This window comes from Lissotriton vulgaris, chromosome 2_1 (genome assembly GCF_964263255.1).
Source record: "Lissotriton vulgaris chromosome 2_1, aLisVul1.2, whole genome shotgun sequence".
In the NCBI taxonomy this organism is placed as follows: Eukaryota; Metazoa; Chordata; class Amphibia; order Caudata; family Salamandridae; genus Lissotriton; species Lissotriton vulgaris.
Window position 1 is genome coordinate 1,812,457,894 of NC_141687.1, and position 14,041 is coordinate 1,812,471,934.

The 14,041-nt window shown below is 46.3% G+C and overlaps 1 protein-coding gene across 8 annotated transcripts in view; it reads right to left on the reverse strand.

Annotated features, from left to right (window-relative positions):
• Positions 1–14,041, reverse strand: part of ARNT2 (aryl hydrocarbon receptor nuclear translocator 2) — a 916,564-nt gene that overhangs the window by 591,294 nt on the left and 311,229 nt on the right. For all 8 annotated transcript variants that reach the window (XM_086957884.1, XM_086957885.1, XM_086957883.1 and 5 more), the window contains one exon: positions 6,656–6,869. In XM_086957884.1, the coding sequence (XP_086814010.1) occupies positions 6,656–6,869 (214 nt within the window). The remainder of the gene's footprint in view (positions 1–6,655; positions 6,870–14,041) is intronic.

Genomic DNA, 14,041 nt, shown 5'->3' on the forward strand with positions numbered 1-14,041 from the left:
GTGAGGCGAGGTGGGGGAGGGGTGGGTGCAGTATCGTGGGCAAAGGAGAGAGCGGACGAGGCACTGGGAGGCATGCGAAGGGGGGGCGAGAGTGCCGGGATAGTGGGCAATTGAGGAACATCAGCGATGTGAAGAGTGGGGAGCGCTGAAAAATGGTTGATCACCGGAGTAGTAACGGCATAAGGGGCCCGTTGCTGGAGAGTTTTTAAAAGGTGCGCATCTGTCGGCGGGGGGGCGGGGTGGGGGCGAGCGGGCGGCTCCCGTATTGGTGGGGATGTGTGTGTCTGTGTGCATGCGTGTGTGTATGCGTGTATGCGCAGGCGTGTTTGAAGCTTCTCAGGAGACAGTGGCTGAGCGTGCGGCCCGCGGCAATCGCCTCAACAGGAAATGCGCGCCGCCAGGACTGTCTCCTGGGAAGCACGCTCGGTGACATAAGATCTCGGCGGAGACGCGCTTACGCGCGTCTTTTAGCCGAGACCTAAAAATCAAAGCATCACTTACCGGCAGTCAAGACAAGATGAAGACAAACATTTCATACTGAATAATATATTCGGCGAAACCCATAATGTCAAACCTCAGTTTTTAGTCAATAATACCCACAAATTAAATACTCGAGGGTTTCACCATTGAAGAGCAAAAATGGAAAACTCCTAGTTTTACTCAGTAAACACCATTGTGGCATCATTGAGGTGTTCATAGCAACAGAGCAAAAAGGCATGAAAACTACTGGAAACAATGAACCAGAATTCAGCTGCAGCAAACCCTAAGTTCTCTAAAGACAAATAACATTGTTAATGGAATTTCTAAGTCCAGCCCAAGCAAGGGAGGAACAGAATTCTGCAAATAATGCAGGTCACTGCCCAATTCAGAATCAAATACACACATGGGTTACAGGTCTCATGTTGTTGCATAGGAGTAGAGATTTGTTAGAAATGAGCAAATAAAACCATAACAGGATATGTGGCTCTGTAAGCAAACAAAACACAAAGGGCCAGGTAGCCTTAGTTTATTGATGATCCTGATGTTCCCATCAAGTCAACTCCAGTTCAATTCTCAATTTTTTTTTCCTAAATATTTTTCCATCGGGATTGAAAATTACAAAAACACAAAGCTTGGTTTGGACAAGATAACAAAGGACAGCTTTGTGCATGTTCATCATTATACTAAGGAGCAGTCCAGGGAGCATCCAAAAGCAAACACAATCCTCCAGCAAAGGAATCCGTCAGGAAACCAAAAGCAGATTTACCCAGGTCACAGGAGGGTAGGTCGGAGCACAAACATCTGAAACCAAATAACATTTTTACACGTTTCTCATTGTAAATCTAAAATAGAGACCTCGAAACTGCAGAGGACAACAACATAAGAACGGAAAGCCTACAGGACAGACTCCCCTGGAGTATTATGGGATTGGCTCAGACAGCATTTATTAATTTGGGACTTTTGTAGAGCGCTGCCTGCCTGTAGCCTTGTGATTATTTCAGCATTAAATAACACTGCACGATAGCACAAAAGAGGACCCACAGAAATGGGAGGGGAATATATACTGGATTGTGCCGTGTACAGAGAAAAAGATTAACAGATGAAGTTAACCACCACCCATTGACATGGAACTCCACTTAGCATTAGGGTGCTTTTATGTGTGAATACAGCGCAGTCAAACCGGCTATGGATGCCCTCCTAAGCAGAAATAGGTGGGTAAAGAACTCCACCACAACGTCCGAAATCTTCACCACACAGCTGGGGGAAGGGATCAACGCTAGAGTTCAAAAGAGGCAGGATCCACCTCTTAGTACGGGGATTGGAATTCAACCAGAGCCGGAGGAGGACATTTCTCCATCACGAATAGAGAGGAAGGATACAGTACAGACTCCAGGGAATTTCAGCCTTATTAAATCCTTGGCAGACTATCTAGAGTGGCAGAGGTCATAACCTTAGTCACACTGGCGGTAGTATCGGTCTAGCAGGAATTTCCATGCTATGAAGTGATCTACCGCCACAGAGGCTCCCTTCACAACATTGTAGGTTTGCCAATTGGGCACCGTGTTTAAAGAATCCACTAGGCACATTTTTCGGTCCTTAGAATACAAATTCTCAAAGTGGGAGCTTGTTTTTTTTAACAAAAAGTAAATGGTCCGATGTGCAAGGAGCTTTTTCTCCTGTGAGTGGGAGAGATTTAATATTGTATCTGCTTGTTTCTACCATTAAACCATAGGGCACGATGGTCATCCCTGTGATCCAGAGGTCCTGTGGCTGATAGACAGACCACTAGGTCAGGGGAGACCATCAGGGGAGGGCAGGGCAGGAAGTCCACCGGTATATGGCATTGTTCATATTCCGCCAAACCCTAAATGATGCCTTTAATCAAAGAGCAGGGTTTCGCAGGAGTTAAAAGGATGGGAAGAATCAAACTCTGAGTCTGGGGGAGTCCACAAGAGTACGAGGGAGGCTACAGCACTAAGAGTCAGTTGGGGGTCTAAATCAAAAAGTCAGATGGTGTTTTTTTAGTGGCAACAAAGATGGGCCTTAAGTGCACAGTAAAGGAGATGGTATTCTGATGTCTCTTTAGAGCATTAAACAACAAAGAAAAGAATTGTATTGTCAGAATATGCTCGGCTGCTAGCAGAGTAGGAAGTGTGCTATAATATCACACCCAAATATCCAAAGGTTACATACTGCATTTGCACATATTTGGACTTCTCCTCAACAACCAGCGATGTTTAGTACACTCGGACATGCCTAGCCATGCCGCTTGCAGCAATCAATTGTCTCTAGTTTCCCTTTTAGCCGTATAGGAACAGTATAAAGCTGGTGACCACAGAGACACAACAAATGCAAAACAACTTAACAATGACAGTACGAAATGACAGAAAAGGGACAACTACATTATGGTGTGTGAAGCAGTAATCGTGATGGCAGCCTTCAGTGCTGGTTGTAGCATATTTCTGACCGGAGGGTGCTCGTGTGTAATTCAGGTATTTGACAAGTGACACATGAGATCACAGCGATCTGACATGTAGCAATAGGTGTGTACTGCACATATCGAACATGAGAGTGCAAGCGAGTACTGACGGTTCTTATGTGAGTATGGGTAAATACTGCAAGAGCCAGACATGCGACTACGTTTGCAAATTTGTAAAATCAAAAGGAGTGGAAGGGTTGTTTTGAGACAGGGTGGGGGGCAACACCAAAATTGTTGCGAGACCCTTAGCAGTGTTGTTCCGCCAACGGTATGTCTCCTGTTGGCGTACTTAGCCACTGCTTGTTACATCATTGGGTCTTTTCCTCCACTAGGAGGGATTGTCTCTTGAATCTGAGACAACATGGGATCCAGCATGTGAGGAAAAGACATTTAAAAATACCTCCTACCTTTAGAAAGGACACATTTAATTAAGAAGATCAAAGTTAGTGGTATGATTAAACAAGCATTGGAAATGCAATAGGTCTCGCATTAGAAAAGTTGGAGCTATTGGTCTTGTAAATGACAAAATTTTTTTATGTGTTGTTTTTTAAAATCGCTAAATTGATAGCTTTGTCATTTACAATGCCAATAGTTATAACTTTCGCGAATGTGACACCTATAGCATTTGTAATGCAACATGTTTTGTATGTACGAGACTTAGATAGCAGCTCTGGTGGTTAGGCCACATCTCTAGAGAGATGTACTGAGGAAGACAAGATAAACTGCACTTCAATAATGATGTCGAAATTAAGTTAGTACCTCTTTGATCATTGTACTGCAAAATTGTGAAATTTATGAGACTCTAGTTCAGAACAGTTCGAATTTAGCTGTAGGACAAGGCAACCCAAGAAGTGCCAGTTGTTGTGGTGGCGAGTGATGCTGTGGCGTTCAGTGATGCTGTAGTAGCGCATAGTGATGTTGTGGGTGGGTGTGTGTGGGGATATGGGGGTGGGGGTGTGGGTGTGTTGGGGGTGTGTGGGGTGTGTGTGGGGGTGGGGTGGGTTTGTGGGGGGTGAGGGGTTACTATTGATAAAACCCGCCTACACTGAAAAGAAAATTAAACCTGTTTCTCACTCGTCAAAGCCCTCTGATATAATTTAAATCAAACTGCTGTCTTTCATGTAAGCTTGTTCGTTTATCAACCAAAGGAGAGATTCCACAAATATGTATGCCCTGCACTCACCAAAAACTCCAAGGTTAACGATCTCCCGGTGTAGCAAATCTGAAACGCGAGTGTGTGTTCCTTCTCACCAAAAGTACGCTGTCATCTGTAAATAGCCAATGATGCCATTTGTTCAAGAGATGTCGCCATTAACCTCTCGAGATATAAACAGGACTATATGTCAGAGCCGGTCGAGTGAAGAATGCTGGGAGTAGAAGTCCTTTAGATTGTTTATCAAAAAAAAAGGTGAAAGGTGTACTACTTCTGGGGCACTACATTTGAAAAAAAACGATATTGTCCACTGAATGAAAAACACAACTAGCGTGTTTTAATACAGTGATTCTGTGGCTCAAATAAAAACCACTCTCATGGTTGCTATTTCTCGGACCATTTCCTGTATTAAAGAGTAAACCAAAGTACAACCAACTCGATAAATATCACCCACGCTTGTACAATTTCACAGGCCATATCACATGTTAAAAAGTAAGCAAAAATCAGAGTATCACCGGCACGACGGGGGGTGGGGGGTATCGTCTGAAGCCCTTTGAGTCCAATGGGCGTTGCGTGGCTGGCCCAGGACCGTGTGTATACCAAAACGCAAACAGAATCCTGTAGTGAACAAAACAACTGTTGTGACTCCCTGCGGGACGCTGCACTGCACATGCAGTCAATGCCGCTCTTAAATACTATCGATAAAACCCGCCTACACTGAAATGAAAATTAAACCTGTTTCTCACTCGTCAAAGCCCTCTGATATAATTTAAATCAAACTGCTGTCTTTCATGTAAGCTTGTTCGTATGCCCTGCACTCACCAGAAACTCCAAGGTTAACGATCTCCCGGTGTAGCAAATCTGAAACGCGAGTGTGTGTTCCTTCTCACCAAAAGTACGCTGGCATCTGTAAATAGCCAATGATGCCATTTGTTCAAGAGATGTCGCCATTAACCTCTCGAGATAAAAAAACAACTCACATGGTTGCTATTTCTTGGACCATTTCCCGTATTAAAGAGTAAACCAAAGTACAAGCAACTCGATAAATAACACCCACGGTTGTACAATTTCACAGGCCATATCACATGTTAAAAAGTAAGCTGGGTGCAATCACTCCCTGCACCCGCCTGCAGGGCGGTTTGTTCCGTCAACAGAGTAGGGAGAATGGCATCTGAGAGCTTGTCAGCTTTGAGGAGCTGCAGGACGCTGATTAGGGCCAGAAGCCCGCGGCCGAGGCACCTCTCAGCAATTACAATCAAACACCACCTCAGAGGCTTAAAACGTTTCATTAGCGCCCGCCAACCCCGACCCTCTACCAAGGGGGTGCTTTATAAACACGCCAGATAATAAATACGCTGTGCCGATCAAGAGGTTTTGACTCTCTTATTTCATGGCGTCTCTCGAGTTTGACATTTTTGACAAAAACAACATAATTACAACCAGCATCTGTAAAAAAACAACTAACGCTCTAATCTGCGACTTACTTTGAAAAGTAAACGCTCTGGGGGTCCAAACCGGAGCGGCAAGGTTGTGCTGGGAGAGAGAGAGTGGGGAGGAGAGTAGGAGGAGGAGGGGGGAGGAGAGTAGGAGGGGGGGGGGAGGAGAGTAGGAGAGGCACGGCCTAGCGGCCGTGCAACCAAGAAGTGAGGGGAGACAAGACGGAGGGAGGCACAGAAGGGGAGGGGGGAGGCAAAATGCGACACGGCGGGCAGGGGAGGGGGCGGAGCGGGGAGAGGGTGTGAAAGCAGCAGGGGCCTGGAGTGCGGCTAAGGGAACTGAAGAAATGCGACACGGCAGGCAGGGGAGGGGGCGGAGCGGGGGTGTGGGAGGAGTGCGCCTGAGGGAAAATACATGCAAGGCAGGCGGCTGGGGGCATGTGCACGCGCTTTTAAGCTCAATGCGCATTGAGCTTGAATTTCACGTGCACTGCAAGGAATCGCCACGATTCCTTGCAAGTTGGTTAAAGACTGTTTAAGCCCCCATAGTCTCGCAAGCTCGATGCGCATGCGCATCGACAGGCGAGACCTAAAAATGTGAGATGTGAAAAGAGAGGTATTGGGTGTCTCTCTAATCTATCTCTGGAAGAACCAGGTCAACATGTTTCAGCCAACTTTGTGCCCTATGGATTGATGGCTTTCGTTGGGACCGAAATGTTGTTTTATAGGATCCCTGCATGAAGTCAAATTAAATCAAATGGGACACTTTTTGCAATATCTACGGTAACCAGTGACAAATGCAATCTCAGACCTGTAACTGCAGGTTATGCCTCTTGGTAAATATTGCATGCATCGAAAAAAACACAGCCTGCAACTGCTTCAGTTACATAGATTGTAACTGAGTAGATGTTACAGTTATTGGACATGCAAGTGAGTTTAATGGTGGCCAACATGTAGAGAGAATAAGCAAGATGCAATCAAGCAAGGCAGACAGAGGGCATATAGAAACAAGTGCGCTGCTGACTTTCTATAATATGAAGTGTTGCTGAATGGACACTTTGCTGTTGATGGACAACATAATGGAGATGATCATCACGTATGTCTGACCTGTCATGGAGTTTTCCGACGTGCACAACTGCTCTCTCAGTTTCTCAACATCATCTGGATGGACTTGCTCATACAGGGTGCTCCCAAACCACTCCGACTGTGGCTGATTTAAAACTGGTGTCACCGAATCGGACACATAGATGACTCTCCCCGTCTCAGCAGCCACCACAAAAAGAAAACCATCAGCAGCTTCCAAAATTAGATGTTTCAGTTCCTGAGAAAGCCCATCAAGAGGAAAAGGTTACTTTAAAAAATGACATTACTGGCCATATTCTGACACAACATGCACTAATACTCTTGCTATCCTGTCATGATTGTGGGTATTTGCTATCGTGATGAATCATGCTCCAATACCTTCTTCTGCTATTGTGACTGCAGAAAGATGCTGCATGCTCTCACACTTCAGGCAGTGATGACACTACATGCTCTAACCCCTGACAACTGTGAAGCTGCATGCCCTGCTGGCAAGGCATGCTGGAACAAATCTTGGTATCATGCTACCGCATGTGTTAAGTGCACCTCCTTCCTGTCCCGATAGCCTCTGGGATCATGATAATGCACATTCTGATAATCTCTTCTGCTATTGTGCTTGATGCTCCAGCAGCATCTGCTGTCATCAAGATGCATGCTTTCTTAAGAGCATCGGCTATTATGACAATTCATGCTCTTATGAATCGCTTCTGCTATTTCTTTCCTGCACACTTGACTACCTCTGCTACTATGATGCAGCATGCCACACAACCACCAAAAGGACGCTGCATCGTTTCAGAACAGCCTCTGCAATGGAGACAGAAAATGCCCTGGAAACAACCTTGGAAGACTGTATGATATATCAGCCTATGCTACAGTGATGGTATCTACTCTGTGGCCTCTGTTCTTGTGATTCTGCACAATCTCTCACCAGACCCTGATATCCTTGCACAGCATATTGCATATAAGCCTTATTAGCTGATCCTACACTTTCTCACGCCTGTTATAACTATGATACTATTCATTAGGACATTATTATCATTATGGTGCACACTGCCTGAAAAAGCCTCTGAGACTGCAAGTTCTGACAGGACCTGTTGCCAGAACAATGGCCACACTCTGAACTCTGGTCTCTGTTCTCATGTCACTCCGTGCCCTGAAGAAGTGCTTTCAATCATGATGCTAAATGCTCTTGAAACGGTACCTGCTCTAACGACACTGCATGCAGTCAACGCCTCTGCTCTCATCTCACTGCTTGCCCTGAAGAAGCCCTTTCAATCATGATGGGCCATACTTATGACACTACATGCACTGAACGCCTCTGCTCATCACACTGCATACCCGGAACAATCCTTTTCAATCATGATGCTACATGCTCTTGAAACGGTGTCTGCTATCTTGAGGATGCATTCTGACAGACAATACAACCAGTCTGCTGCACAATCTTAACAGTCCATGCTGACACGATGCTGCACAATAAGCGCTCCTACTAGTGTGATGAGAGACTACCTACTTGAAGCCGATGTTCATCAAGACAATGTATGCTCTCTCATCACAATTTGCTACTATGAAGGTATGCTTGCAAATCATCTCAAATCTAGGCCCTGTCACTCAATCAGTATCTTCTATAGTACTTTTTGAAGCCTTCAGAAGAATCCTACAATACTTTGTTGTTGTCTTGTAGTGGGTTTTTCGAAGAGCACCAGCTTTTGTAACACACCACAGTCTGATTGTTGCTCCTACGATGCTGTGCTCTATCTGCATCAATCATGACTATGTCCATACTCAAACTCTGTTCTCTTCAGACACTGGTCTGAATCCTGCTGGTATTCTAACACTACACACTTAACATGTTTTGTCATCTGAATCTAACTTGCTAAGAGAACAATCTGAAACCATGACTGTCCATGCTCCAACAGCCTCTGCTATTGAGATGCTGCACACGTTATGCCTAGGTCTCAGGAGTACGTCACTCTGTGAAAGACACTGCTTGATCTAAAAGCTTCTGCATGAATGACTCTGGGAGCTAAGAGTTTCTCCTTTTGTGACTCTATAAAGGTTTTGCTATTGTCACGCTGTTCTTCTAGCCAACAGTCTTAACTGTCTATGATACCATGATACTGCAGACTTACAGTCTATGCTTAATTGCATCTGGCTATAGATAGCTGTAGTTGTCTACAAGCAGTGATAAAGAGTTCCATACACCCTTCGATGTTCATGACGAGCTCAGCTCGTCATGAGGTACACCTCTCGTACACTCATGACGAGCTGAGCTCGTCATGAACAATGGGAATCTATTCTGGTCAGCGCACAGGGTAAATCTGCACCGCACCGATGGTGATACTATCAGTGCCAAGGTGTATCGCGGATGTGCACACTGTTTCCATCAAAAACGTCATGCCACAGGTGAAGCTCTCTGTACTGGGGTGAATGTATGACATTGTTCTGCATTCTGTCCATCAATTGTTGTTTTTGCATTTGTCACCCCGAGTGTGATGGGTATGCTCAGACGTGAGTCTCATGCTCTCCACACCACTGGAGTCAAGCTATCCTGGCTGAAGACCGCTGGTAGCCAGAAACCGGTCCTAGGATGCTTGATTCCGATCCAGGAAAGACATGGCTTGGCATTTCGGGCTGGACTGTTCCCATGAGGCACAAGGTCAAGGCTGATTTGCATATGGCCATGTCTGAACTGGGGTGGTGTGGAGTGCAAACAAACTATGGATTTAGGCCCAGATCTCTGTACAGGGGTGAATGTATGACATTGTTCTGCATTCTGTCCATCAATTGTTGTTTTTGCACAGGTGAAGCACCGACAGTCAATTTCTGTTTCACAATTTCACCAGCCTCTGCCTATTTTAAGCATTACAGGCAAGCCATACACTTGCAAAATTCTGGATACTTCTTGCTATTTCAGTCTTGCGCTATCAGCTTCTGCTATTTTGAAAATGCATGTGATAGCCCACCAATGATGACAGACTAAACTGTTCTCCACCCACAAGTCTGTCTTGTCCTTCTCATCCCTGCTGCAGCTCCCTCTTCACTTCTCAGAGAGACAGGCACTGACCTCTGCAGCAAGACAAGAGAATGGGAGCATATCATGGAAACAGAAGAGCATGGAGAATAAACAGTGAAGGAAATTACAGTGACAGGAGGGAGGGAGCAGAGGAAGCTTAAAAAGAATACATGATGTCGCAGATGAGGGACTCGTGAGGAAGCAGACTGCAGGGGACAGTGTGGGAGCATAACACGGTGACAGGAGCGTGGGCACAGTATGGAGAAAGAGTGCTGCAGTAGACTGGAGTGAGTGGGCAGAGCATGCTTGGAGACAGAATGAGCACAATACTGAGAATGAGTGAGGGAGCAGACTACAATGACCTCTATCTAGCACAGCTGAATTCTTTCTTATGCGAGTTTGTCTCACTTAAATCCTGCTTACTTGGGTTTTCTTAAACTGTGTTTTTCGTACATTTTGTGTGTAAGTTTAGCTTGCAGAAGACTGGCTCGAGCACAAACTGTCTTGCAGAGTCTGTGAAACATGGATGTGTGCTGTGGCGACATGAGCGGTGCTAGCAAAGTTCACTGTGCGACTTTAGAAACTGCATGGAGAGTACAATGTGCGAGTACATCACGTCATTATTCCTCAAGTAGAGTTTTCATGCATAAGACTGTCCAACATGTTTCACACAATTTTCAGGTTTTTGAAAACAATAGACTTATGTGTGGAAACAATTGCACTATTTCACCCACCGCTAAACTCCACCTACAAACTTGGTGAGTCCTTCTCCTCTCTCCATCCTTAATGCACTTCCTTCTTCACGTCTGTAAGTTGGGCACAGAGGTCTACAGCAAGACAAGCAAAGAGAGCAGAGAAAGAGAGAGAGAGAGAGAGAGAGAGAGAGAGAGAGAGAGAGAGAGAGAGAACAGGCACAGGGAGAGAGTACGGTACGGAGGCCAGAGAAGGCAGCACAGACAGGAGGAAGGGAGGAGAGAGGAGACTTCGGGGGCAAGAGAGTGGGTCGCAGAGACGGGACAGAGCAATGAGGCACGCAAATACGTACTGCAGGCAAGCGGAATGGGAGTTCGGTACGTGCAGACACACGTGGTAGACTTCACCAAGTATGCGCTGGCTGAAGACAACAGAAAGCCTGGAGGGCCAAATCCATAAATACAACGACTAAGGTTGGTGACGGCGCGTACTTACACGCATCAGAAGGTACACAGCAACTCACTGACTGGGGTTAATTATACGAACAGAAACGTACTAACTGGAACTACAGACGATTTCTTTCATGTACTTAGAGGGGGTTACGGACAAGTTAGGGAACACACGGACTGTAGTAGCTTCAGACAAGCGAAGCAAACCAAGGCCTCGACTAGGAGTGCCTCGGGGTAACAGCTGCTAATTATCGTACCTGTTAAATATCGGTACCCGTAAGTTCGGGTCGGAATGTAACAAGAGCAATAATTAACACCTATTATGAGTTTTTCCTATTGGAGGAGCATCAACACCCTCCTGCCCTGTGAAATGGCCACTAGCCCCCTCCCCCCCCCATCCAAGGAAGACTCAAACTCGGGAGCTCGATAGCACCCCGTCTTTATTTCTCGAGTGCCATCGCCATACTGCTTTTACCCTGTCACTTCCTGTCCCTCCCCTTCTGCTTTTGCCTGCCCTGTCCCACATCAGGGTCAGGCAGGCGACATGACACCTCCTCCTTTTGTATAATAATGCTTACTGTCTCTCAGAGTTCTTCAATGAGGCGGACAGGTCGTTTGACGGTTGGTCATGGATGGCAGGCCCGCCCCTGATCAGGAGTATGGTAGTCTCCGACATCTTCAAACCTTATTGGGCTGGAACGTGTTCCGTCACGGTTTTCTCCTTGGCTCGATGAGTCAGTACTGGAGCTCCGGTCCTGGACTCGAGCGTGAGCAGAAGGATTACATCTTTTGGAATAAGATATGTTTCGGGTTATTCGTTTACCTTCGGATTCAGCTGTAACCCTGGTCCCTTTGCGATGTCTCATCAATGACGGGGATGACAGCCGTCGCTTTGGTAGAGGACACTTGATGCGCAATGGGAAAACGAGAGTATTCATCCATGATGACAATGATATACCTGCCTGATTTCAATGGACCGAAAGTCAGTAGCTATTTGTTGCCACACACCATCTGGTAGTTCGGACATCTGCAGAGGGGCTGGCGGTTTGTCACGACCCACTAGCTGACATGAGACACAGTCCTTAAGCGTGGCTTCCACCATTTGATCAAGTAGGTGAAACCAGACACGTTCCCGGAGTGCTTTCTTTGTGGCTACTATTCCTCTGTGCCCTTTGTGGGCTAAATTGATGATCTCTTGTCGCAGTCGCTGAGGAATGACTATCCTCCCTCCTCTCAGCAATAACCCATCCGTGCTGATTGACAGCTCCTCTTGGACGTGTCTAAACGCCACAAGTTCTTGGGCATCAGTGGCTGTGTCTTGATGATTGTTGCTTAAATGTCTCCATGAGTTGGTGCGTATTCGGACCATGACGTCCTGAATCGTAGGGTCTTGAATAGACGCTTCACGAACAGAGTCTAGTGGCACTGCTGGAGGGCATGCATTGTCTATGACTAAGTGAATGTATTCTTCTGCTACAGAGTATCGTTTTAGGGTATGTGACTGAGTGCCGTGACATGTAGTCCGCTGGGTTTTCCGCCTTTCCAGGTTTATGGACAATGGTGTAGATGTAATCTTGCTAACGTAGACCCCATCTTTCTATTCGCGGGGGCATCTTCGCTCGTGGGTTGCCAAATATGGTGACCAGTGCTTGGTGGTCTGTGATGAGAGTAAAGTGCTTCCCGTATACAAACAGGTTGGAGTGCTCACAGGCCCACACAACCGCGAGGCTCTCCTTCTCAGGTTGCGAGTAAGCCTTCTCCGTGTCAGTGAGACTGCGGCTGGTGGCATAGGAGACCACATGACGTTGGTCTGCTTCGTTGTTTTATAGCGCAAGAATGGCATCCAGACCAACAGGACTGGCATCCACGGTGATCTCAGTCTTTCTTTTGGTGTCAAAGTAGGCTAAGTTGTTGGCAGTGCTCACAGCTTTCTTGATTTTGTTAAATGCATGCTCACACGCAGGTGACCACAGGAATTGTTGGCCCTGGCAAGTGAGTTCTCTGAGTGGGTAGCTGATGGTCGCATAGTCTTTAATGTAACGCGCACAATAGCTCGCCATCCCCAGGAACAAGCGAAGATCACTGATGTCTTGTGGCTGTGGAGTGTCCGCAAGGGCCGACACTTTTTCAGGATCTGGTTTCATGCCATCTCTGGAAAAGATATGTCCATAGAATTTCAATGTAGACTTGTGGAATTCACATTTGTCCGAGTTAAGTGTGAGGTTGCATTGAGTAATGCGTAACACACTCGGTCTAGGGCTTTGTCGTGCTCCGTTTGATTTTCTCCAAAAACCAAGATATCGTCACTGTAGTTAAAGGCATTAGGGATGCCTTGGATTACTTGCCGGATAATTTCCTGAAATATCTCAGCAGCTGAGGCTATTCCAAAGTTTTAAAGTTTATAACCGAACAGGCCTTGGTGGGTGGTAAATGTTGTAATGTAGCAGGACTTCTCATGCAGTTACAGCTGGTGATATCCCTTGTTGAGATCCAGCTTCGAGAAAACTGTTGCTCCATTGAGGCGAGCAATCATATTATGGATATAAGGTCCGGGATGTCGTTCCCTTTCAATAGCCGTGTTCGGGGCGCGCATGTCCACACACAGGCGTACCTTGTGGTCTTGTCCTTTCTTGGGCACTACCACTACTGGTGATACCCAAGGATTGGGCCCTGTGGACCGTTCAATGATGTCCGTCCTCAACAAGTCCTGTAACTCATCATCTACGGCTTATTGCAGATGAAACTGTACTTTCCTGTGGTGTTGCGCTATTGGTGGTATTTGCTCGTTGATATGCAGCTTGACTTTGAACTGGTTGTTTCCCAAGACCTTTGAAGAGGTTCGGGAACTTGTTGATGATGTCCGGGGAATCATCTACAGTGTATAAAAGTTCGACAAGCTTGAGACGTTCTGCTGTCGGCAGACTGAGAAGGCAGTCCGCTGTGTCCGGACATTCGACTACATGGATGTGGACTTGGATCTGTCGGTCCTTATAGGTTAGGGTCGTGCTGAATCGTCATGGATGTGGACTTGGATCTGTCGGTCCTTATAGGTTAGGGTCGTGCTGAATCTTCCCAGGCATGGTAGTGGTTTCCTGGACATCCAGGTGTAGACTCGAGCGGCGGCCGGCTCCAGTTTTGGTCGGGGCTTTATGCTTTGGTATTCCAGGGCACATATGTAGTTCAGAGACGCTCTTGAGTCTAGTACAAACTTGGTGGGACGATTCCCTATTTGAATGTCCAGTTTTGGGTATTTTTTTA